Source organism: Passer montanus, unplaced genomic scaffold (assembly GCF_014805655.1).
Source record: "Passer montanus isolate IOZ18808 unplaced genomic scaffold, ASM1480565v1 scaffold51, whole genome shotgun sequence".
In the NCBI taxonomy this organism is placed as follows: Eukaryota; Metazoa; Chordata; class Aves; order Passeriformes; family Passeridae; genus Passer; species Passer montanus.
Window position 1 is genome coordinate 5,357,014 of NW_024370041.1, and position 25,716 is coordinate 5,382,729.

Sequence of the window (25,716 nt, forward strand, 5' to 3'; positions counted from 1 at the left end):
CTTGAAAATAGCCCTGTGTGAGCTCACTTTTGAATGCAGTTCTACAGCTCTGGAGACTTGGGTCAGTGTCAGGCTAATCCTTGCTGTTGGAGTTCATTTAAACAAACTTTGGGGGGGAAGGAATTTCTTTTTTTTTTAGTCATCCTTCTGAAGGAAGTAGTGATTTCCATAAAGAAATAGAAAAATAGCAAAGGCTGTTGTCCAAATTGCCTTGTAAAAGAAGCCCACTGGATGCCATTATGTATTTTTATGGTTATTTTATGTGATATGAGTTTGCTCTTCCCTCTCATGTCCTCCAGGTTAAAACTGCCTCTTTACTGCTGTCTTTCTGGAGCAGCTTTGCAGTGTACATTTGTTTTAATTTTAAAATATTCACTTAAAATCCCAACTACACATGATGTAGTGTTTATAATTTAATTCATCTTTTGCAGAAAATAAGCATGAGCTTACAGTGTTTCTTCTTTCTGGTGCTTGTTAAAAAAAAAAGAAAACAAAGCAAAAACCCACCAAAACCCAAAGGTAATATTTACCTAAGTGACAAAATACACAGTAGCCTTAAATTCTGGTTATTGTACACCATGCCCTTACCTGTTTCAGTCCTTTGAGCCAGGGTTTTGTGTAGGTGGTAAGATGTTTTACCACATCCTTTGGAGAAGTCCATACTGGGATTTAAAACAAAGAATCCAGGTTTCTGGTGCACCTACTTACCTGCATGAGGCTTTGAGCACAAGGAACCTCAAAGCTGCTGGAGGTGGGGACAGCCCATTAGAAATACAACCCAGCTGGACCTTCTAATTCTATAAATCACACTTGCATGGTTATTAGCTTATTTGGATATTCTGGTTCATTCTGTCAGAGTTTCCAAGTCTGAGAACAGCATACTGTGAGATGCTTCACTGCATAATTATTTAAAACCCAGCACCACCTACTGCAGTGTGGTACAGAGTGAGTCTTTGCAGTTACACTGTGTCTTTAAATTGCATCCGAAGTCTCTGTACAAGCAAAACAAAAATAGAAAATCTTTGTTTTGGTTTGTTTTGTTTTTTCAGGGTCTAGCAGAAGTTGAGCTTCCTCCTTAGTGCTGGCTGCAGCTATTTGCTTGAAGAGGTATATTTGCTTAACTATAAGGTTCCTGCAGCCACCAGGAGAGGGAAACACAGGCTTGAAGGACTCACAGATTACATGATCAAATGCTTCCTCTAAACCAGGGCTGGCTGCATTTGTTTAGGGTTCAATTAGTAGCTTGTTATTGGGGTCAGTGGGTTTATGAATTTACTCACTGCGTTTTTTGTTGATAGACACTCAAAAGGACATTATAAGCTTTATATGCTTTTGTTTGTTTTAATATCCATCTGCAGCAATGTTTTAAAATTGTTTTGTTCAGTAAGTTTGTTGTTGATTTGCATCAACAATACTCTCTTTAGCTGTAATAGTCTTGGATCTCAGTTACGTTAGTCTTGTACAAGCACAATATACAATGAACTCATGGATGTTGTATATCTTGCCAAAGTGCCTTAGTATCAGAAAAAATTAAATCCCTTTTCTTCTTTTTTCCCCTTTGGGCACTTGATGTACTTTAAATCAATAGAAGTAAAATTCTAAGGGAGTAGAAAAAATATTTCCTAACTTTCCTAACAGACTTAACTTCATATGGCAAGATATCTGCTGGTTACATGTACCTGTCAGATATGCTTTAAAATCACTAATAAATATTTGACCCTTTCCTATACATTTCTAAAAGCCTTTAGTTAGATGTTGCTATTACTAAAGTTCAATGGTCCACCAGCTAAAATGCTTAAAACTGTTTTGACATATAGGCAGAAATTATTTTATCATTCAACAGTGCTTCCTAATTTATCAGTTTTGAGTACCTTAGTGATAGAATTGTGTGCAGTTAATCACAAACCAGCCTAGAAGTAAAATGGTTGGAAATGAAAATTTCTGCCAAGGAAATAAATCTCTTATGGAAACTCCCACTTTCAGTATCTGTGTGTCTTTGGGGAAACTTCCTTTGCAGCTGTCTTCAGGAATAGGATCTTGTCAATCACGTTTGTACTTCTGCTAGTTACATAATTTTTTTAACCTATGTTCTATTTTAAATTGTTCTACAAGCACTGATGAAAGAGCAGTTAATCCCAGCCATAATGACATTTACAGTCTTTTGTATGAGGACCTTGTATATAAATAACAGTTAAAATGAACAAAGAATGTGTTCATCTATTTTCAATAGTAAATGGAAATGGAGTGTTGGTAATGTATCTGAATTTATATTAAAAAAAAGAAACAAAAGGCAGCAAATTATCTTCAGGACTTGCCTTCTACTTTAAGTGTTGTTTATTCCAAATGTTACTGCTGTGATCTGACTGGCACAGACTTGACCCAGTTAACTCCCTGGGGTTTTGAGGGGCCTTTGGATTCAGCAGAAATATGTTAAACTTGGAAAAGCTACACATAATAAAATTGCTGACATTGAAAATTATGCTGAAGCAGATGTACTGATCTTAATTCTTATTTCATAGAACCATTTAGGGTGGAGAAGACCACTAAGATCATTGAGTCTTAACTTTCAACCTGTTCACCACTAAAACATATCCCTGAATACCACATCCACATTCCTGAAACACCTCCAGGGATGGTGACTCCACCACTTCTCTGGGCAGCCCATTCCAATGCTTGACAACCCTTTTTGTGAAGAATTTTTTTCCAAATATCCAACCTAAATCCCCCCCTGGCACAACCTGGGGCTGTTTCCTCCCATCCTATTCCTTGGTACCTGGGAGAAGAGACCGGCCCTCAGCTGGCTACAGCCTCCTGGGAGGGCATGGAGGCAGTGAGGTCTCCCTGAGCCTCCTTTCTCCAGTCTGCACACCCCCAACACCCCCAGCTGCTCCTCACAGGACTGGTGCTCCAGGCCCTTCCCCAGCTCCATTGCCCTTCTCTGGACATGCTCCAGCCCCTCACTGTCTTTCTGGGAGTGAGGAGCCCAACAATATATTAGTATAAAGTCTTGCATTATTTTTCAAGGCTGGCTGGTGTAAGTGAAATTTTTTTTCTTATATTCTTATATTCACAGTTTGCAGATGGTTCTTGTCTTCCAGCTGCTCAATCTAATTTGCTTTTTTAGAAGCTATGCATAAACTGCAAGTATTTTCTGGCTGCACTTTGATTTGTGGACATTTGAGCAATGTATGATACATTAACTGTATCCCAAAATCAAAATCATGCTATGGTCTTCTGGGATGTGTGCCAAACTGTTTGATGAAACAATCACAAAAAGTTACAACTTTGTTTTAAAATTGATATGGTCATTCTCTGAGATATGGCTTATTTAGTACAGACCAGTGCTGACTGGCTTTTTTTTGAAGTTCCAAGCCAACAATATGTCTATAGATATTTGGAACCTAAGAGCCACTAGGGTATAAGCAGAAACTTGGAAGCTTTCTGACTTTAAGTGTTTATTGGGTTTTGATTGATATATATATTATCAAGTATATATTATATAGAACTTCAGTTACTTATTTTAAGTACATGTAACAAATGAGTAAAAATATTATCAGGGCTTCTTCATTTCTTCTGAAGTAAGCTGAAGGAAGGGATGAAATTTATGATGGTTGAAATTTAAAGTATAAGAGTTCTTTTGACATTGAAAGAGGATTTTTGGAAGTTGTGGCCTCATTCCTTCTCCTTGTTGCTGATTTATGGTTGTCTTTTTTTTTTTTTTTGTAAAGATAATAATGCAGTTCACCCAGCAGAAGTAATTCTGATGGATGGTTATTTGTATTTTCACAAGATTGCCTTACTTAAATAGTTGAAGGATTCAGGCGAGTAATTTACACTTGCTCTTTTACAATCTGCAGTTGTGAAGCATGCAGCTGACATATACATTATCTCTCAATATAATGGCTGTGTTTCCATCAATGTCTGCCATCTAGAACCTTGAGACTAAACTAGTTTGGTAGAATTAATAAAATAATAAAATTTCTAGTAGTCTACTCCTGACTCAAACTTAGGACAAGTTCTGTTAATTCCTTACTTTCTTAATGCCTTATTATACTATGGAGTTCTGTGGAAATATATAATGTATGAAACCTCACATTGTTCTGAGTGGAACTTAACTACTGAGCTGACTTGCTGCAGCTGACAGAAAGTGTTTTTCATGCTCTTTTAATTTTTTTGTGCCTTGTTGATTTTTTTCTCCCTTGCCTGTTGCTGTGCTCGTGTGCTGCTTTTATTTGCAGTCCATTCTTGCAGTTTCCTGTAAATTTGTCAGCAAGAGGAAGTGCTCCTGCTGCAGACAGAGCTCAGCCCTGTGGTGAGACAAGTGAGTTTGTACCAGCAAGGACAGCGGTCTGCCAGATGTGTTTGTGCCCTCCCATCCCATTAATTAATGATTAGTAGGATTGCTTTGCACTGCCAGCAGCTCCTGACAAAGGCAGGGAGGACTGGCTGACTTCCTCAGCAGCCCTGCTGGAGTGAAATCCAATGTGGGTTTCAGATGCTTTGGTTCTTCCTTTTAAGGCTGAGTGATACCTTATAATGTTAAATAAATGGAGTATCTCTTTTGGAGTGAAATTCTCCCTAGGCTAGCTTGGTGCAAGGCTGCTTCTCACCACTGATTTCGTGGGAACAAATGAAGATTAATCTGAAAACCTTATACCAAAGGTCCAAGCATAATAGAATTTTGCTTTGTGAAGGGGGATATATTTAATGCTCTTTCACTTTCCTGGCAGACATGTCAATCAAATCCATAAAGTTTTCACCTGTTTACAGATTCCCTGTTTGCAATTTTGAAATATAATCCTTCTGGTTAATGGTTAAGAATTTTCAGTCTCCCAAAACTGTGAAACATCTAAACTCTGGTTGTTTCTTGGTGGAACACCTCCTTTTGTGTGTGTGTGTGTGAAGTGTCTTCTGTTCTGACTCTGGGACAGTCTTGATAGTGTTGGAAATCACCAGAGAAGTTGAAATGGGATCTTGGAACTTGAAATGAAAAGTTCTGCCGCGTTTCTGAGCACTAAAATGAAGAAAGAGGGAGCACAGCATGAGAAAGGTTAGAGGGGAAAAGCAGTACCTCAGGAACATGTGTTGGATGAAGGAGGCATCGTTTAATGGGATGGTTGGGGCCAAAGAGCGTGCCACTAGAAGTTGTGGATTTTGGAGGGGAAAACCAGGAGTTAGGTGTGTCACGTCAGAAAAGGGAAGGAGGAACTGAAGGGTTTTTTCCAGTGTTGCATATACTCAAGTGCTGTCATTCTAAATCTATTTTTTCTGCTAAGTTGGAGAAACAGCTTGCAAAGATGCTAATGCAGATTTAGCAGAATATGCTTAGATAACAGAGCACGTGGGAAGGAAAGACAGATTTGGAGCCTTAAATGTGTGCCTTAAGTGGGTAACTGATACTGTAACAAATAAAACAAGTGAATTTAATTCACAAGCCACTGAGCTTAGTCCTCTAATTACTTTCTGTGTGAAAAATCTGTCAAGCCTGGGTATTGATCCTTATGAAGAGCACTGGGATCTTGTTCTGATATGTGCATCCTTTTGGCTAACAACAGGTGTGTGGATTTATGGTTCAGTTTCCCTTCCCACAGAGCCTGCAAATGGTGCCCTATGGTGAGAGAGCTGTTTTTCTGGCCCCTACAGCCATGAGCAATATCTGAAATATTACTTTCTTTTGTGCTTTGACTGTTGCGTCATTTACAAAAAGAGATGTTGTATGGAGACTTCTTCCTTCTATTTTGGGATACAGATTCATTGTCTGTTTCCTCAAAAATACGTGAAGTAAGCTTTGCTTGACATACTTATATATGTTTTGTCCATCATTCTGAAATTTGCTAGGTGGTTTTGTCTTGTTCAAACACAGCCTGGAATGTTGTTTACATCTAGACAAGTCAGTGAAACACTTGAATCCTTTTAAGAAGTCTGGATGATAATAAGTGTAAAACAATGACATTTATTCATTCATTATCAGTTGGTGATACTTGTGAGCAATTGTGCACTGTCAGCCTCTTGAATTTGAATTTTATTGTCTTTTGTGGTTTGTGTAGCATCAACCGTACAGGCAAGACTTGCTCTAAAGCATGTCTATGCTGCAGAATTTTTCAGGATGGCTATTTTGGTTGTCTTGGGTTGAAGAGGGAAGGAGAAGCTCCAGCTGTGGGGGAGAAAACAGATGAAATACTTACAGTTCTGCGGTGCAGTGCAAGTACCTGAGGCACAGGCTCTCCAGGAGCTCAGGCAGCGCTTCTGAGCCGGGTCTCGCCAGTGTGGCAGCTGGAGCACGCTGAGCGAATAAAGGACTTTCTTTTTCTCCCATGGGAAAGTGGTTGATTGAAAGGTGAGCAGGAAGCAAGCGAGCGCTGGAAAACCCCCTCTGCTTTCCAGCTCGGTGTCTGCCAGGCGTTGGAGCTGTGCGGGAGTTGATTCCCAGCCTCCCTGGGAAGCCGGGAAATCCGACCCAGAGAGCGCTGCCCACGGAGCGCGGGGGAACAGGAAGCGGCAAAGGAAACAAGTCATTGCCTCGGCGTCACTTGGCCACAGCGAGTGCAGATGCACAGGCAGCTGGGGCACGGCTTCTTGTGCTTTTGTGTGCTGAGCAGGCGGCAGCTACGGCTGTGGCTGTAGTACCTGGGAGTACCCAAAGGTGCGAGAAGTGCAGGGATGTTCCTGCCATGCCTGAGAGGGGTCACAAGCTGTTAATGGCTCTGTCATCGCAAAGGAAGCAATCGTTCGCTGAAGCTGCCTGCAGGAAAACCATGTGTCGATCGGACAAGGTCACCAGGTTGGTGCTTTTTGGGGCTTGTGTTTCTGTCATCCTTTCTCCTTCGGGTCGAGAGCAGACTGCAACTAAGAGCAGAATATGGTATCTGAGCTAAAATACTTTTAACTCGTGCAGAAAATTAAATGATAAAGAATTGGAGTGGGAAGACATGAGTTGGGTGTTGGTTGAAAACTTGTCAGAAAAGAAAAGCAAGTTACAGCAAGTTAAAGAGAGTAAATTTACTTATATAGTGTATCTCAGTTGGACTTATTTCTCTGTTCCCTTTGTCTTGTAAGACTTTTTTTACTTCAGTGTTTGTACTGTGCTATTAATCTTTCTGAGAGAGTATTGTGAAAGGAGCTGTTAGAGGTATTAAGAAATGGAATGTGTAACCAAAAAAAGTAGGAGAGATATGGAAAAGTATTTCAGAAGTACTGGAGAATGGTTAATAAATAGACAAGAGACCTGATAATTCTGCAAAAAGCAGTCTTAAGAAGAGATGGTAAATGTTTAGATGGTTGAATCAGAAAAATCATTCTAACTCAGAATTGCTGAGAGCATATAGGATAAACTTTTCCTGTTCTGCAGTGTGTAATGCTGCCTCATTTTTGATAAAGCCTGATACCTCAGTCTCCCTCTGCATGATTTGAAGAATACATTCATTTCTGTAAGTTATTATTCAGAAGTAAACGAGCATCTGGCTTAGCTGGGTTTTACTTTCACATAAAATTTAAGGACTAGAGTTTATGAGACTACAGTTGTAAAAGTTCTCAGATGTAATTGGCATAGGGAGCATTGTTACAAATTCAGATCAGGTTTACTCTTTGTACTGCAGTTTTGGAAGCTGGTTTTTTGTTCTTTCCAGCATGACCAAACAGGGTCAGGTCATAAATATTATTATAACAAGTGAGAACTTTTAAAACAACTATTGGCAGCTGTAGTCGCAGAGAAGAGGGCAATATTTTTTTTCTGCCTATATACTGCAAGATGTGGAGATGATCACATCTGCCATATATTCTGCTGAAGTTAAGCAAGAACTGAGGACTCTTCCAGGATGCAATCCTTAATTGAATCAACTTGTATTTGCTCTAATTGGGCTGAACGCCAACAGCTCTTAGGGCCAAGAGGGGTAAGTGTTCTTCTACAATGTAATCCAGATTTTTGACCTGGCAGAATTTTACTTTTACTAATGGAGGGGCTTTCAGCCTGTAAAGTTATGCCCTAGCCTTCAATCTAGCTGTTCTCTATCCACTGAAGGAGAGAGAGATGAAAATTGCTTCACAGATGTGTACATTTACTTGCTACACGTTAACAGAAGTCTGCCATCCCTTCAGAGTTTGAGCTTGGTAGCAGTACTGTGATTCAGAAAATACTGTATCTGACTGGCCCTGTCCTGGTTACAAGATGAAGTGTGTCAATTCACTTTTTTTTTCATGTTGTTTAACTTTCAGAGTACTTTGAAATAAAAAGTGACTGATTGTGATAGTGTTTGAGGAAAGTGTACTGATGTGATAGGAATTCACTTTGTTTTCATGCTGTTTAACTTTCAGAGTACTTTGAAATAAAAAGTGACTGATTGTGATAGTGTTTGAGGAAAGTGTACTGATGTGATAGACTTGGGCTGACTCTGACTTATTATTGGCAATACAGTGCAAATTGGTTTGGTTTTCAGTCTGGTGGACCAGTTTGTGTATAAGAAGCAGTTACAACAGTGATTATGTAAGTTCTGTATAGTGCTCCAGAGTGCTGATTGCACCATTCTGTCCTTCCAAAAGCACTCCTGAATGATGAAGCACATCCTAGAAACTGCTGTTCTACTGTTTCTCCTGCTACACTGCAGGGAGTGTACACCTTTCATCTCCCTCACAGGCATAGAATTGTCACAGGGATCACCTGAGAATCAAAGTGATGCAAGACCTTTCCCTGACTGCTGCCATCCTCTTCTTCTTCAGAGGGTTCCATTCAGTGGGGGAGAAGATTAATTCAATAGCCACATGCAGTGGGATTGGGACTTGGTGGAAAAACTGATTAAAAAATATTCATCTAGTTCCTTGGTGAGTGGGAAGAGGAATAAAGTGTGTAGCTATTACTAGAAGCTTTCACCAAGCAATGCATGGGATGTTGCCTTCTGTTTGTGAGAGAGGACCAGTGTCAGAAAGGGCTCACTCAGTGCAGCCAAAGCTCCTTCTGTTAATTTGGTTGTCAGCCCTGTGGAAGAGACTCTCTGATGCACCAGAGGTGAAAATCTGTACTGGGGCTTTGGCTCATAGGGTAAGAATGTAACTGCATAAGAAACAACTGGGAAATGTCCCTCTGTTCTCAGTAATGCCAGAGTTAACAGTGAGTTCAGTGACTGCTATGGCACCTACCTGGTAATGCAACATCCATCTGTTCTTGATGTAATCTGTTAAAGAAGATACAACAGGAATATTGAGAGTTGAAGGAACCATTCAGGGAACTAAAGGCAACCATACTATAGATGCTAAGACCACAGAAATCTTTGAGCTTCCATTTTTTTCCTTCTCTCCCTCCCCTACAATAAAGATTCTGAAGTTAGATTTGTGTTGACAGCTTTCTCCAGCAGTGTGATGCAAAATAGCAACATCTGTCCTTACAGAGCTGTTTTCTGCAGACAAGAAAAGAAGAAAAATCTGACTGGGTCTAGAGTCAAAGTACCTAAATGTATTTTAGCAGCACCACTGAAAGATTTCATCTCAGAATACTGAAGTCTTCCCTAAGTGTCTGCTATGTGCCTGCAAATGAAAGTGCTTGAGAAGTGTACAGATATGATGGGGAGTGTTATAAGCCTCACTGAAATCCAGATAATGGGCTTAGCTGCCTCGTAATCTGTTGGAAAGCCTGGTGCATTAGGTGGGCTCTTCAGTTCATGTAATCTGTGCTGGTGGCATGGATTTCAGCTGTGTCTCCTTTTACTCACTTCTTTTATTCACTTAGCTGGCCTGGGGAAGTTCCACGTTTTGGTCTCCATTTTCAGGACTGTTTTATAGTAAGTAGCCCAAAATAAGAAATTATTGTGAAAAGGGGAAGCAGAAGCTGATACTCAGCTGTCCTATTCTGCCAGGTAAATCCCGTAGTCGGCACACTGTAGAAATGGATTTTTTTTTTCCTCTGCTTCCATAGTTTTTCTTTTCTTTCCTGTCTGCCTTAAGATCTGGCTTTTCAGGCAGAGGAGATAATGCCCATCCAGACATGCTTTAGTGAGTAGTCTGACTGCTGCACTCCCCTATAGAAGGCAAACATGACTGGGACAAATATTTCTGCTTTCTGTATTTATCTAGGGTACCATATACTTATTGCCAGTGTTTGACTTTGGCTTCCTAGGAATTTCAGCTTACTGGTTGTTTTGGACAACTTCTCTGAGACATTTAACTCTGCCTCTTCTGATAGGTTTCAGCCTATATACAGAGCACTGAAAGTTTCACACCATGCACTGGGTGCTTCAGTCCTTTCTTTTGTTCTTTGTAGTAAAGGTACAGGGGATTGGAAGACCTAAGATGAACATGAAACTCTTGGATGGCATTGAGACTAACATTGGAAAAGTAGCATCAGAATATATTCATCTGAATGAAAAGGTTTCATTTTTACTTAGTCTATTTTTTGAACATAACTAGAAACAGACAGAAGTAACTTAATTTCTAATGGTTAAACACTGATATGTGTATTCTTAAAAGAATAAGCCCAGGACTTGCCTTTGCAATCCTTATTTCAAGGGAATCACTCTTGGCAGTATTGATGTGGCTTGGTGTCAGCAGCCAGCTGGGTAACACTCTCCATTTCCCTCACTTCAACTTTTCTGCAAGATGTGGAGAAATAATGTGAAGGATTTTGGGGGGCAGGGGGGATGTTACCTTCTGCTGCTATTTTTTAATTTTTATTCTTAAAAGCTTAAAATACATGAGTAGCTCCTTTTTGGACACATTGCTGTTGCTAGCAATTTCATTGTGGAGGAGAAGGAGGAAATAACTCAGCTTGGAAAGATCTCAGTCATTTAATAAGAACAGGGAGGAAACAGGAGAAGGAAGGATATGGCTGAGTAGAAAAAAACAACTTACTTTTTGGTGAGCAGGGAGGTCCTGGAGGAAAACTGAGATACTATGATGTGTTGACATGTCTGCTATGGGAGCCTTTTTGGGGCCTTGGATCCTATCTTCTCTGGCTGTATCTGCTTCATAACACTGGGTTCATAACACTTCATAACACCAAAACCTAATTTTTGTGATTAAGTCTTCTAGACTGCCTAGAGAATTTAATTTAGTTTAAACTCTCCTGGTAGAAATTGCTAGGAATTTCCACCCTTTCCCACACATGCGTCATCACCAAATGGCAAACAGTTAGATCTAAATCCTAAACTGATCCTAAATGCAAGATTCATTGTCTTGCATTTCTGTTTTCCCTAACCCATACATTAGATACACACTTTGCTGTTGCACCTCAACAAATCTGAAACACTTCCCTCTTCTTTCCAGAATGGAAAAAGCCATCAGGTTGGAGGGGCAAGTGCTTGGGGAGGGTGTTGTGCTGAGGCTCTTGGATTCTGTGTGAGCCTCACAATTTACTTCCCTTACTGTCCCTTTTGGGAAAAGGGGAAACGAAGAAGATCCATTAAATTTCAGTTCTGCACTGAAAGCTTTTCAGTTCTAAACCATCATTCCTTTATCAGAAACTAATTAACTGGAACTTCATTTGTTTCCCTTTTACCAGCAAAGGTCTCTAGCCCTACACCTGATGGTAACAGATCCTTTTATGTCTAGATCAAAATTCCCTTTCTATCCATGTATGATTTCTTTTCTCCATGACACAGTAGGATTTTTTGCCTAGTTCTGTTAGCAGTTGAAGAAAGAAAGGGCTCACATTGGTATATCAGAATAAGTTGCTACCTCAGAAACTAATCTGTTTGGTTTAAGATGACAGCAGTAAGAGTGCTAACTGCAGAGATGCTTGGTGGAGCATTATATAAATAATTGATTTATAAATCAAATTGAGGCCTGCAGAAATCTGAGAGGAATTTCATTTGTACAGGATGCTGTCACATGTAACATACAGTACGAGATTATATACTAATCCTTTCAGTTAAAGAATAAAACATGTAAATATCAGGAGTAAGTAGTATTGGATGCTGCAGTTACTAAACCTTGACTTGATTCCTTGTTGCACAGAAAATAACATTTTCTGTATATACTGGGTCATGTAGCACTTGGGAGAAGAAACCAATTTTATTTCCAGTCACCTGCCTGATTAAGTCTTGCAGTGTTATCTGGAGTATTTTTTAAACTTAAATGCTTAAGTAACATTTACTAAGCACTTTTTCTTTGTTTCAACAACTGTCAATCACTTTTGAGAGCTGTATAAAAATAAATCGGGGCTTTTTGCACCACGTTTTTTTATACATTACAAAGTTCCTGGAATCTTTGAACACCCTGTCTGTGTTACATTCTTGAGTGCTGAACCACATTAGTTGTTTGGAAAGCTTGTTTAAGGAAACAAGCTTTGCTTCTCAGTACTCATTCCTAAAGTAAATCTTGAGTTTTAAACTTTTTAATTATTCTAAATTGCAGAATGATGGCCTCGCAGGAGCAGGTCTGGCCAGTCCCAATGAAGGCAATTGGAGCACAAAACCTTCTGACAATGCCTGGAGGAGTCACCAAGTCAGGCTATCTTCATAAAAAAGGAGGCACCCAGCTGCAGATCCTGAAGTGTAAGTTGAATGAGGTATTAACTGAATTAAATGTTTTAAATGCTTGCCCCTGGGCCCAGTAACAGATTTTGTGTTAGCAGACTGTTGAAGCTGTTTTTCCACTTTGTATTGGAATACAATTTTACTGGAATATATGTATGAAAGACTCATATTGAAAGATTTTCCTTTAATTGTTTTGCAGCTTTAAATCTTAGATAATATGTGTTGTGGTTGATTTTATTTTGCTTATTTAGTTCTCTTGTCAAGTCCTTCACGAGTAAGATTTTCAAGACAAACAGATTCCCAGGATATGTACTGATTTTGAATACTCTTTTCTGAAAGAAACTAGTACTCAGCTTTTTTTTTTCCAGTTGGTTATTCTGTACTGGAAAAAATATTCCCATCTCCCACTGCTGTTGTGAAATGGAAATTTTCTCACTGCCAACATTGGTCTGTATTTAATAACAGTAATTTCTTCTGAAATCAGTGTCTATTTACATGGGGAAACATTCATATTTTGGGTTTATTTATGTGCTGTTCATTTGGTATCCCTGTTTATACTGAAACTGTACTTATATAGTTAAGGACAAAGATTACTGCCTTTGATAAAGGAAGGTGTCTTGGCCTCTTTCAAAAAAAGAAAACAGGCTATCATTTTATTGGCAGGATTATGTACTTGAGGTGAAAGAAGTGAAGGGAGATAATGGTTTGGGGATGGATGTAAATATGTGTTTGTGTCCTGTGGCTGCCTTGCTGCCATTGCTTATTCCTCTAATAAAGGAGCACAGGTGGGGTCAGGCCTGCAGTCTCTGAGGCTTCTTTTGGAGTTTTCAGATCAGCTGCCTCTCAAGTGAGGGAATCAAATATTACCCTTAGTCCTGCAACTCTGCAAATGGACAAGTTCACTGTGTGACTGGTCATCAACTGACTGTCACTTAACTTGTTTGTGCTGATTTACAGTGATTCATATGATTACTAAGATGTTAACAACAATTCTACATGTGCTAAGAGGTTCTAGTTGTTCTTCTGCCCTTGGATTTATATTTTGATCACTTCTTATCCTTTCAGGGCCACTGAGATTTGTGATTATCCACGAGGGATGTATTTACTATTTTAAGAGCAGCACATCTGCATCTCCCCAGGGTGCATTTTCTTTGAAAGGTTACAACAGGTAAGTGCCAAGGAAGTTGTTAAACACCCAAGCTCCTCTTACTTAATGCTAGAGGCTGTGGGTTTCATTTCTAATGAAGTTAAACACAGCTACATCTGTTGTTTGGGTTAACCATTGGTCTCAGATTGCAAGAAATGTATTCCTTTCAAATTGTATATATGACATTTCCTGTGCTTGGTGAGTGGACAGCCTTCTTTCTCTGTAATTTAACCAGAAGAGCTGTTTGAATTGCAATGGCCTTGCTCCTGTTACTGATTAATTCAGACTGCAGGTGCAGATAGATTTGGATTCTTTCAGAGACCATCTTTGTTCTATAGTGACCAGAAAGGAATCAGAAGAGAAAATTTATGGAGTTACTAGCTCAGCAACTGTAGTTAGTGTTGAAACTGGATCAACTACAGAGTGCTAAATGAGAGAATGCATGTGCAAAGTATCTGACTCATTTCACTACACATTTTTAATCTTAATATTTACTCAACAAGTTGAAAACAGAAATATGTGGCTTTCAAGTTAGCCAGTGCTGTCAGACTCTGAATGCAGCAGAAGTACAAGGCCTACTAATACAAGTCCAGCCTAACTTTAGGGAATTGCAGTTGAAATTGGTGCTAAGAAAGGTTTAATGAGAAAGAGGAAATGTAGAGAAATATCATTGTATTGATCCTAACCACTGCAATTTTATGGTATATCTTGTACTGTATAATGTTCTTAGACTTGTGGAACAAGGAATTGCCTTTTCTTAAATTATGAGAGCTTTTCTAACAGAGCATGACAATGGCATATTTTTAAGGGAATGCACTTGTTAACATGGTAGCTAGTTAAAAATTCAACATTAATTTGTAGAAGAAACCCACTCTGTAATTTTGTCTTGACACCAGCTTCTCCTAGCCACATGAATGTGAACAATACCATGGAATCTGTAAATGCTAGAGACTGCTCATTCCTTTTATTGTATCTTCATTCTAGCAGCCTTGTAGAGACCTTGGTTGGAATAGGGACCAGGTCTTGATTAGTAAAAGGCACAGACAAACATTATTGACAAAGAATTTGAATGGAAAGCATTGCTAGATTGAGTAGTTGCATAAGGGGTTTTTAGATTTTTTTTTCCCCCCAGGAGCCCCAAATGAAGAAATTCCTTGCACACAGAAAAAAGAAAGCAGTTAAGTTATGCTTGTTTTAAAATAATTTTTAAAAATGTGCAAGAAAGTGTTTATAAGGGAAATGTGTAAAAATTGTTTGCTTTTATTATTAGTTTTTCCTTATTTTCATGGGAAGTGTGTTTTGATTTCTCTTCTGAAATAATGACTTCTTGAAATAAGGGCCACAAGCACACTGAGTGTGTGATGCTTGTGAATGAATGTGATTCATTAACTCTTGAACAGGTCAAAGCAGCTGTTTATAAAAGTCTGGCTGGTGGATTAACAAGTGCTCTTCCCTTTGCACTGTCCCTTCTACCACAATAATGGAGAAGTACTGCAAATGCACACATGGGGATTTCTGTGGTGATTTTCTGGGCTTGGGGATATTTTCCAAAAGGCAAAAGTGGCCAGTGAAACTGTTTTCTGTCAGTCTTTATGACTGGCATAGCAGCATTGACTATAGATGAAGGTGTTTCTGTATTGGTTGTTCTGTTTCTCAGGGTTATGCGGGCAGCTGAGGAGACAACATCAAGCAATGTGTTTCCTTTCAAGTTAGTTCACATAAGCAAGAAGCACAGGACGTGGTTTTTTTCAGCTTCTTCTGAAGATGAAAGAAAGGTAACTTTCTTCTTTTGCAATAGCATTTTCCTTGAAGCAAAAAGACTTCCCTAAAATCGAAATGAATTGGAAATGCAGCTGAAATTTGTATACCTACTTCTTTGGGCTCTTCTGAAAATCGTGTCTGAAGTTTCAACTATTAACTTAATGTTAATTCAAATTCTAATTTAGGGAATGGCTGTGACATACTAGATGGCATGGTTTTCTCCATATTTCATAAATATTCAATAGTTGTTTTTCACCAAGGAAAAAGTAATGATATGTTAAGCCTTTGATAAATTCTGAAAACTGTTCAGTGAAATCTCACCCCCATAAACATACTCTGAATATATATATATGGCTTTAGGAATAACAGCCTGAAATTTGCAAATGGAAAATGTAATATTTCAGTAGGTTGCTGCAGCATTTTAGATAGTCAAACATTTGACCGCTGAGTCTTTTCAGTTAAAAAGTCATGCATAAATATATTTCAATGTATGTTCCCTGCACAGTTACTCTGATCTTACAGAGGACAAGATACATCTGCTTTTAATGATTTTAATATGATGTGTTGAATGTTGTATTTTTATTTTTGTTTAGAATTGGATGCTATCCTTGAGAAGGGAAATTGGTCACTACCATGAGAAGAAAGAAACAATAACAGAATTTAGGTACAAACCCTTATTCTTTTTTGGCTTTTTTATCCCTTTTGCACTAGCTATTTACAGTGGTGTTTTAGGCTTTTTGCACCTACGAGTAACTTCCTATTTAATAAGAACAGGCACAGTAAGACCCAAGAAGAAAATCTCTTCCCAATTTATACTTTAAAGAATATGAAAATGTTTTAGGCTTTTTGCACCTACAACTTCCTGTTTAATAAGAACAGGCACAGTAAGACCCAAGAAGAAAATCTCTTCCCAATTTATACTTTAAAGAATATGAAGAAAAACCCAAATCTTTAAACAAAGAGCACTTTCCATGTCAGCTTTGTGTAAAAGAAATGAAATATTTTAAAAGACAGCATCAACATATCTGACTGTTAATGGGGAAATAGGAACAGATTGCTTCTGCTTTTCCAGCATTCCTTTCCAGTGCTGCAGTCCTGCTAAACAGCAGTAACTCTGTCTTGTCTTTTGCAGTGACTCTGGTTCTGATGCAGACAGTTTCTATGGCTCAGTAGAACGTCCCATTGACATCAAGTATTCCCACCATTCAACAGAAAATGAAGGTGACAAATTCAGACACCAAAAAATAAGGCTTCTTTGTTGCTTATTTATTTCTTCTGAATTCTGCAGGAGTTATTCCCATAGCTTAAGTAAACTGATCCAGTTTGTAACTGGTGTTTTTTTCCAAGGTGTATCTCTATTGTAGTTTTAAATCAGCAACAGGTATTCTGTGCCATTAACTGTTGGTACAAAGAAACTAAAAAATTCAGATCCTAAACTAAATTTCAGATCTTTTAAGGAGGTTAATTCAGAGTGAGACAGAAATCCTGTCAGGTAGGCATTCACAGCATATTTGAGCAACTGAGTTCCAAGTCAAGAAATATGTTTGTGAAAACCAACATGAGAAATCTTGCCTTGAGGTTCAGCAGGGATCTTTTTCTTGGCCTTTCCCCATCTGCCCTTTCAGATTTCTAAGGGCAGTGTTGGTGGGAGCAAGTCCTCTCATTTCCTGAAAGGAAATTCCTGGCTATTCTGCAGGAATGGGTCTTGTTAGGAAATCCGGTTCCATTGCTGCAAGCAGAGCAGAACAGACTCCTCAGCATTTCATGTGGGGTTGTAGTTTGGTCCTTCTGATTTTATGGGAGGGAGGGTTGTATGCAAGATCAATGGTGATAATAGGCCTGGCAGGAGTTTAAATTAGGAAAATTAGAATAACTGATTTTTATCAGCAATTCTTACCTATTTTTAGGGCATTCATCTGCATATTGTCCTTCAGGCTCCTCTTATAATCAATTACGAGAAATTACTGCCTAGAAGTAACTTTTTTTTTTGTGGCTTGGTTATTCTGATTTACAGCTGAAGGCAGCCTTGAAACCACTTAAGCAGTTTGTTGTGGTGCCTTTTTTTTGTTGTTGTTGTTGCCAGAGCAAGGCAAAAGAATTAAAATTGTTTTGTAGGTCACTAAGCTTGTTTAATCTTCCATATTGCAAAACCATAAGTTTTTCTGTGGTAGGGTTAAAGTCTGGATTGTCTTTTTTTTTCCCAAGTGCTTTTGTCAATGCATCCATGTAGTTGTGTCTCTGCAACTGATTTGAACTTCTCTGAGCAAGGCTGGAACACTAGAAAATTATATCAAAAATAATTTTTTTAACTTGTAAGTTGAAAAAAAATTAACATGCATTGTACTTGATTTGCCTTTGGTATAAGAGATGTCTTTTTTAATTGACATAAAAATTTTAGGAAACACCTAGATAGCAGAGAGGTGGATAAAAAATATCTGTTTTAAGGAGCCCTAAGTACTTGATACTTTTTCTTAGGTTTCCTAGGTTCCAAGACTATTTATCAGTCTGACACGCTGATTTTTATCTGCAGATTATGACCAGGAGGAAGAGGATGAGTCTTATTTGCAGCCAGATACTTCTGACATAGTGAAAGATGGTATGTGATTTCTTCGACTCCCCTCACAAAAGTGAAAGGCCCCCAGTGAAGGCAATATTCATGTGGAATGCCAGGTTATTATTTTGTATTGGTCATTACTATTCCAGCTGGAAAGATAACTGAAGTAATGCAGAGGTATCTAATCTTGAGAGGTATTTAGGGTCAGGAGTTTGTAATAACAGCAGTAACCATTTACAGAAAGCATTACATGCCTTTAGGGGTGTGTTTTCTTGGAGCCTCCTGCCTGGGATGACCTGTATCTGGTCATCAGTCTGGAGCAGCGGGAATGCTTTTAAGGAAAAAACAGATACAAAGTGAAAAGTCTTTGCTAAGTCATCATAAGCCATGCCTGAAGAAAAATAGCAGGAGTTTATTACCTATAACTTTCAGAATTGTGCTGAACGGTAAATGCTTGTCCAGCATGTTGAGTACTGTCAGACCCTATGCCAGTGAAATATCTTAGCTCACACAGAAAATTGATTTGAGCAGTCTCTTTTGATGACATGCTGTATTCCCCCTCAGTGTGTCACCTTTTTTGGTTTTCTTTCTGCAGATATGGTCCTGCCCCCTGCGTACCCACCTCCGCCCATTCCTCACGTCAGGAAATCTCCCTACTCGGAAGCAAGGGCACATTCCTACTCTGGCAAACCAACTGCACCAGTACCTCCACCACCCCCTAAGAGGAGCTTACCTGAAATCAAACTAGAGCCACCCCCTGTGCCCCCTTTACCTGTGTTCAAAAAGCCTGCAAGTGGCAAAGAGTCTCACCCGCTGCCTCCCGAGCCTGTGCCTCCAGCCCAAGCCCTTGCTCCTCCAGAAGCTTGTGAGAAGTTAAAAAGTTTAAACCTTTCCCCACGGACTCCTCCTCCTCTGCCAGGCAATAAACCCAAGTTGTCACAGCTTGCTGAAAAGCTAGCAGAGCCCAAAGTGCCAAGGGAACCTGGTAAACCTGGACTGTTTGTGCCACCAGTGTTCCCAAAGCCACCTGTGCCCAGCCACCAGCCCCCTGCAGCCAAGCCCAGAACAGAGAAATCTTTATGTCCCCAGTTACAGTAAGTGTGAAAACACAGTGCACTATTGTTTCTCAGTCACTTATTAATTAACAAGTTTAGACATACTCAGATTCATTCCAACATCTGTGTCTCTTCCCTGCACCATCCCTCTCTGTGTTGTGCTTTTTTTGCCTGTTATTTGAAAATCTGCAGTGAATCTAGCTGATCTGGTTCGACCTCTTCTGTGCAGGAGCTTGGATTAAATGATCTCTAGAGGTCTCTCCTTACTCCAATTAATCTGTGATTATCTAAATTAATCTGCAACTACTGCCTCCACCTTTGGGGCCCCCAAAACAAGAAAGACTGTTGAAACTGGTCCAGGGAGGCCACTGAGCTGATTTGAGGGCTGGAGCACCTCTCCTGAGAGAACAGGCTGACAGAGTTGGGATTGTTCAGCCTGGAGAAGAGAAGGCTCTGTGGAGACCCTTAGAACACCTTCCAGTACCTAAAAGAGCTACAAAAGAGCTGGAGAGGGACTTGCGACATGGGCATGGAGTGCTAGGACAAGGGGGAAGGGCTTTAAACTGAAAGAGGGGAGGTGTAGGTTTAGATTAGATATTGGGAATAAATAATTTACTGGGAGGGGGGTGAGGCACTGGCACAGATTGACACATAAACTGTGGATGCCCCATCCCTGGAAGGGCCATGTTGGATGGAGCTCAAATCAACCTGCTCTAGTGGAAGGTATCCCTGCCCATGGCAGGAGGGTTGGAATAAGATGATTTTTAAGGTCCCTTCTACCCTAAACCGTTCTAGGACTCCATGATTTGGGGGCTAAACTGAAACTTCAGTTCTAGTTTTGCTATTGCTTCAGTGTTTTGTGTATATTTGTTCTGCTTTCCTGATGAGATATCCTTCAGTTTTCATTCTGTTTCTGCCAGGAGATCACCACCAGATGGGCAGAGTTTTAGAAGTTTTTCGTTTGAAAAACCAGCACTACCCTCCAAGCCAAGCCAACCTGATGATGACTCTGATGATGATTATGAAAAAGTAAGATGAAGCAGATGATCCATTCTAAAAGAATATTGTTTTCCTTGGTTATGTATATCTTTGGGAACATTTAAAATGCATTATTTCAGGACAAGAGTAGTGCTCTGAAAATACGGTGCTGTGTAATTTTTTTTTTCATTTCTTTTTTAGCTTTAGTGAATGCCTTGATAAGTTACAGAGTTTAAGATTGGATATAAAGGAGAAAGAAGCGAAAAGCAAAAATTAAATCACTGTTAATAATTTTACATTACGACTGTAGCTTATTTGCATTAAAAGTTGCTAGGGTTTTGAGTTGTCATTGACTTAATGGTGATTTATTTTCGTTATATTTTTTGCAGGTTGGGCTGCCTCTTTCAATATTTCTTAATACCTCTGAATCCTTCGAAGTTGAAAGGTAAAATGTGACTTTAAAATAGTTCTTTAGAAGTCCTACAAAAAGCTGTACTGAACCGTAGTCCAAAGATAATTTTGATAACTTGTGTTTAAAGCATGCACTAAAATGTTTAAGGGAAATCATGTTCTAGAGAAGTCAGTTCAGTGCTCACATATCAATTGACAGATGAGGATGCAATGTGATTTGGCTCCATCTGGAGGAGGCTGTTTTGCCAGGATGCTGGAGGGCACCAGTGAGCCAGATGATCTGTGCTGCACTGCTGGTTCAGGTGCTAGAACACTGGCTTTCTTTCAGCTATGATCTACTAGGAATTATTACACCCAAACCAGATATTTGTATTGAGAATTTTAAGACTGTAGGTATTTGATTTATCTGAGTGCTAACAACATGTCATGTACATGAATAATTGTAATATGTGTCATTGTTTATTCTTTTCAGGATATTTAAAGCTAGTAGCCCACAAGGACAACCACAAAATGGATTGTACTGTATTAGGAACTCATCTACTAAGCCTGGAAAGGTAAATTGCAATTCTGAGTCTAACCCCCAAAAAACTTCTTGATTGAGACATACTGCATTTTGTATATGTTTAAGTACTTAACAATTTAGATGTGGTCTTTTCTTAAAGCAAGCAAATATGAGAAATCCCTATGGTAGTATCAGTGATTGTGAAAAAAACATTTTAGGCTGAATTTTAATGAATTCCTTAATAATACCTTGACTTAGAAGAGCTTGGTACCATAGACTGAATACATTGCATTTTTCTTCTTCAAGGTATTGGTTGTATGGGATGAACCTGCAGGAAAAGTGAGAAACTACAGAATCTTTGAAAAGGTCAGTAGCTGCACTACATATGTATCTTTAGATTATATATGTCTGTGTGTATTAAAAGGGGGGTGCATATAGGTAAATACCAGAATTAGCAAGTTCAAGTCTAAATTTGTTCCCACCTCTGACAGTAAGAATCAGCTGATTTACAAATACCTGGTCTAGGATAAAAGTTCGAGTACTCAGATCTGGGCTTTCTAATTGCTTTGTCATAAATTTCAGCCCCAGTCAAATCCTACTAAATTCCTGAGTTTAATTTGGACTTATTTGTGTGATGGACTAGTTTGCAAAGGAATAGTGTATTTGAAAGAACTTAGGGCCAGAACATCATCAGAACTTTTTCCTTTAGACATTGATCTGGAAACATTACTGTCAATGGTTACATATGTTTTTGTTCTACAACAGGATGGCAAGTTTTACCTGGATTCAGACATCCTGTTTTTGAACATGGGAAGTTTGGTGGAATACTACAGCACTCATGTCTTACCCAGTCATGACAGCCTGATTCTCAGGTGTCCTTATGGCTACTCTAAGCCAAGGTGACAGGACAGCCATGGCTCACTGACACCCTGCTGCCCCTGAGGACAGGACTCCTGCCAGCTGGACATCCTGCTGTTTGCACACACAGACTGAGTCTGTGTCCACCATTTATTCTCTCATAAATTGTTATATAAATTCCATTTAATGAACTTCTGGTAAAACCTTAGAGTCCAGATCAGTGGATTTTATGGTCTTTTTCTTTAGAAAGATCTGAACTGATTATGCTGTGAAAGCTGTCCAAGATACCCACACCTTTTATAAAACTGCTGCTATTACTAATCTCCTTGGAATGTTGAAGATGCACATGAGCAAAGAAGTGATCTGAATACAGCTGATCTAGAAAATGGACACTCTGAAAGTATGTCAGAATTTATTTGTGACAGGGAATACTAATACTCTGACTTGGAAATACTACTCCTAAAGTCAGCATTGGTGCTCTACTGAGATATTTTGTATTACTTGTATAGCTGATGTGTACATAATGAAGATTTCTGTGCAAATCATTTTATTTACTATAGGTAAAGATGATCAGGAAATGAGGCTTTTTTTTAAGCCACCTCTTATACCCTTGTACCTTCTGAGTACAGTAATCACTATCAGGTCCTGTCTGGCATCCCACATACTCTTTAATGACATGCACTTGAGAGAAGAGTGGAACAATATTGATTTGGCTTTCATGGGAGCTCCATTACCTACTTCTGAACTGGAAAGGGTTCGTGCCACTGGTATTTTTAAAGGGTATGAGAAAAGAGAAGGGGCTGCTTGAGATTTTGGGGGAAGGGAAGGGAGCCATTTGAACGTTCCAAATTCCAACTAGCAGCTCGAACTCACGTTGCCATAGTCAAAGGTTCTTTAAAACAAAGCACAAAAAAACCCCTAAAACCATGATTGTGGTACTACTATCAATCCAAAAATCTTTGTGGTCACATTTTGTTGTCAGCCAGCTGCATTCTTTTCTGTTCTAGGGCAAAACACACTACCCTAGTCTGCTACCAAGACTTCTTTTATTATTAAAATTTCTACTCAGTTTGTAGTTGCATGCAAAACAAAAATCTGTCTTTAATCTATTGTCAGTGATATACAATACCAGGGTGCTTTTAACATTTGTTCCCTAATATTTTGGGGACAGGTATCCTAAATCCAAGGGCTTGATGTTTATGCCAAAATTACTCTATTCCTGAATTTTAATATGGAGGAGAAATTAATTTTAATAACCTCTTAAGTAATTTTGTTGATCAAAAAATATTGTCATAACATCTCATACTCTAATAATGTTTACAAGACTTGTAATAATAGTAAAAAAATTCTGCCACTTCTGAAACAGAAGGTATCTAGTTTTTATCAGTCTGAATTTGTATTCATAAACTTTTTCTGTTACCTTTTCAAAGTTTATATATGTCCATTTTAATCTTGTTACCATTAGATGGTCACAACTTTAAAATGAAAAATAAATTACAGCATAAGAATTTGCTTTTTATGAAAACAATAAACCAGGACTTAGTCCCTAAGGAATTTTCCTTACTAATCAGATGGATTATGAGGACATATACAGGAATTGAGGCAGGAAATTCTGCCTCTATCTTTTTCAAGAGACACAGACACACACAATATCAGTCTTTTGATCTCTGTTCCTGCTGTAATAGGGCTTATGTGTGTAAAGAATGTGAAGTACTTAAAATTCAGATTCTTTTGAATGTTGGATGTTTTGAGTCTTATTCCTTTTATTTTAAATTAGTATCCCTGCCATGCACTACCCTGACATTGATCCTCTCTAAAGAAGGCTCAGCCAAGACTGCATTTAAAATCTTTTTTGGCAAATAATTTTATGTATATCAGAGTAAGTTCAAGTTTCTTGCAATATTCACACCTAACTGTCTACAGAGTAAGATTTTCTCTGCCTGGGAATAATTGACTTCATTGTGTCATGACAATATTATTTATAGTATGCTCTCTTTGGGGCCCTATTCAGGTATTTGATTGTTTGCTCAACCTTACACTCAGAAGATTTTTAAATTGTAAACATCCGTTTAAACCATAACACGCTCTTTACCTGTGTTATACAAGAGTTGCAAATATGTAAATTTTTGTGTAATTGCCTTTTGTATCTAAATGTATAGATTTCTGAAATGGATAAACTTTCAATGCCAGTCCACCTCATTTTGTGCAGTTGTCTTTAATTTCATGGGGGTGGGTTCCCATGCTTTTGTTTGTATCTGTGTTCTTCTAATAGTGGAGTTAGAGGAATTAATTTTCTGTGCCCCTAAGAAGAAAATCTTCATGTTCTAAACAAATCTGCAATCATTTAGACTCTTTCTTCCTCTTGCTCCTGCATACCAGTCTAGTCTGTCTTAGAAGAAATCAGGTGAGTTTCTGGTGTTTGTAGGGAGGAAAGACACAGCTACAAGGCATGGCTCAGTATGTCCCCTGTATTTCTCACTAGTCTGCCTCTGCTCATTCCTTCACCACAAAGCAGCCTTCGTGTCTACAACCTTCTGCAAGCTCCTCAGCTTTAAAATAGTTTGTGGGGAATTGTAAAAGCAGCATTTGATGCACATAAAGAATGTAGTTAATGAGTTTTGTAATGTCCAAGTCAAAGTCATTGATAGTAGTTTGGAAAAAGTCTTGCCTCCTGTGACTGAACCTCCAGATAAAAGTATTACAGGTCATATTTGGATGGGGATTGCTGTTCTAGGAAAAAAAAAATTAGAGTGCTTTTGAAAATAAAACAAGGGACAATCAGTGGTAGCACGTCATAAAAAGTGAACCAATATCCAAACAATTTTTCTATGAGAATAGAGGTGCTTTGTGTCAGCAGTCAAGCTTTCCCCACCTCAGAACTTGTTTTCACAAGAATGTGAATAAGTAGCAAGAGTATTTGTGGCCTCAAGTGGCTTCATCCTTTGGAACGTGCAAAAGGACGCTGAAGATTTTAGCTGAAAGTGTGATTATGTAGAATTTGGGGCCATCTGCTGGTCAGCCTGTTCCACACAGGGATCCACACAACAGGAATCCAGCAGCTGAGCATGTGTGTGGAAGTCATTTGGGATAAATCAATCTTAAGTGACTTCAGATAGAACCTAGAGATCAAAGCTAACTTCAAGTGGAAACTTAATAGGCTGGGTCTTTGAAACTTAAGACTCTTTTGGCTCATTTGCCTCAAACAAGTAGCAATATTGTTTAGCAGAATTACTCATCTTAATGTCTTCTAACCTAAAGAACAAAGAGATAAATTAATCTTTCTGTGTTTAAATTATTCTTAAAATATACTTTGAGGTAGAATTTACATAGTGGACATATGAGCATCACCTAAATTTATGCACATGGTGAAATATTAGGCAGCTGTTCTGAACATAAAATAGCAGCAAGCAAATGTTGCAATAGTTTCCATCTTATGAAATACTCACCTCCTTGAAGTCAAGGAGGGGTTTTTTTCCTAACAGTGGGAGTGCTTGAGATGCCCACACTTACAGACCCCAAAGTGGGAGAGCTTCTAGTCCTTTTACTATACTTAAAGTACCAAAATATCAAATACCAAACACTACTAGAATTCTAGATGGAAAGTTTGAGCTCACTTTAAAACTGCATGGGCTGAAGTGGTTATGTTCAGTAGGCTTCAGGTATGGAGTAAGCCTTGTAGCACAGCCACCTCCAAATCTATTCCTGCAGGGTTCCCATTGCTGCATTGTAATTACAGCATGGTCATTAGTGTCCCTCACTTGTACCTTCCTCCTTACAGTATCTAGTTCCCAGGAAGTGGGTAATTCAAACTCTCAGGCTGATCCTGTGGTCCTCAGAGGCAAGTAATCTTGGAGATATCAAAGAATCACTTTTAATGTGGTTTTACACCACATATCTCTCCTGGAGGTGGTTTGCACAGAAATAACAGTGATAAAAACCATTTGTGGGATTAGATCACTGGATCTATAAAACAAGGGGAAAGCATTTAATCA

General features: G+C 38.8%; 1 protein-coding gene across 5 annotated transcripts in view; it reads left to right on the forward strand.

The window, feature by feature from the left end:
- The window catches only part of SH3BP2 (SH3 domain binding protein 2), a 36,858-nt gene extending 12,940 nt beyond the window's left edge, over positions 1-23,918 (forward strand). For 3 of the 5 annotated variants that reach the window (XM_039724007.1, XM_039724006.1, XM_039724008.1), the window contains 12 exons: positions 12,337-12,476; positions 13,524-13,626; positions 15,263-15,380; positions 15,960-16,030; positions 16,499-16,587; positions 17,897-17,962; positions 18,516-19,014; positions 19,896-20,004; positions 20,343-20,398; positions 20,837-20,918; positions 21,173-21,232; positions 21,632-23,918. In XM_039724007.1, the coding sequence (XP_039579941.1) occupies positions 12,338-12,476; positions 13,524-13,626; positions 15,263-15,380; positions 15,960-16,030; positions 16,499-16,587; positions 17,897-17,962; positions 18,516-19,014; positions 19,896-20,004; positions 20,343-20,398; positions 20,837-20,918; positions 21,173-21,232; positions 21,632-21,769 (1,530 nt within the window). In that variant the 5' untranslated portion in view covers position 12,337 and the 3' untranslated portion in view covers positions 21,770-23,918. Of the gene's footprint in view, positions 1-6,452; positions 6,782-12,336; positions 12,477-13,523; positions 13,627-15,262; positions 15,381-15,959; positions 16,031-16,498; positions 16,588-17,896; positions 17,963-18,515; positions 19,015-19,895; positions 20,005-20,342; positions 20,399-20,836; positions 20,919-21,172; positions 21,233-21,631 lie in introns of those variants that run through there. The other 2 variants (XM_039724003.1, XM_039724005.1) reach the window with 2 other exon arrangements.
- The last annotated feature ends 1,798 nt before the right edge of the window (positions 23,919-25,716 follow it).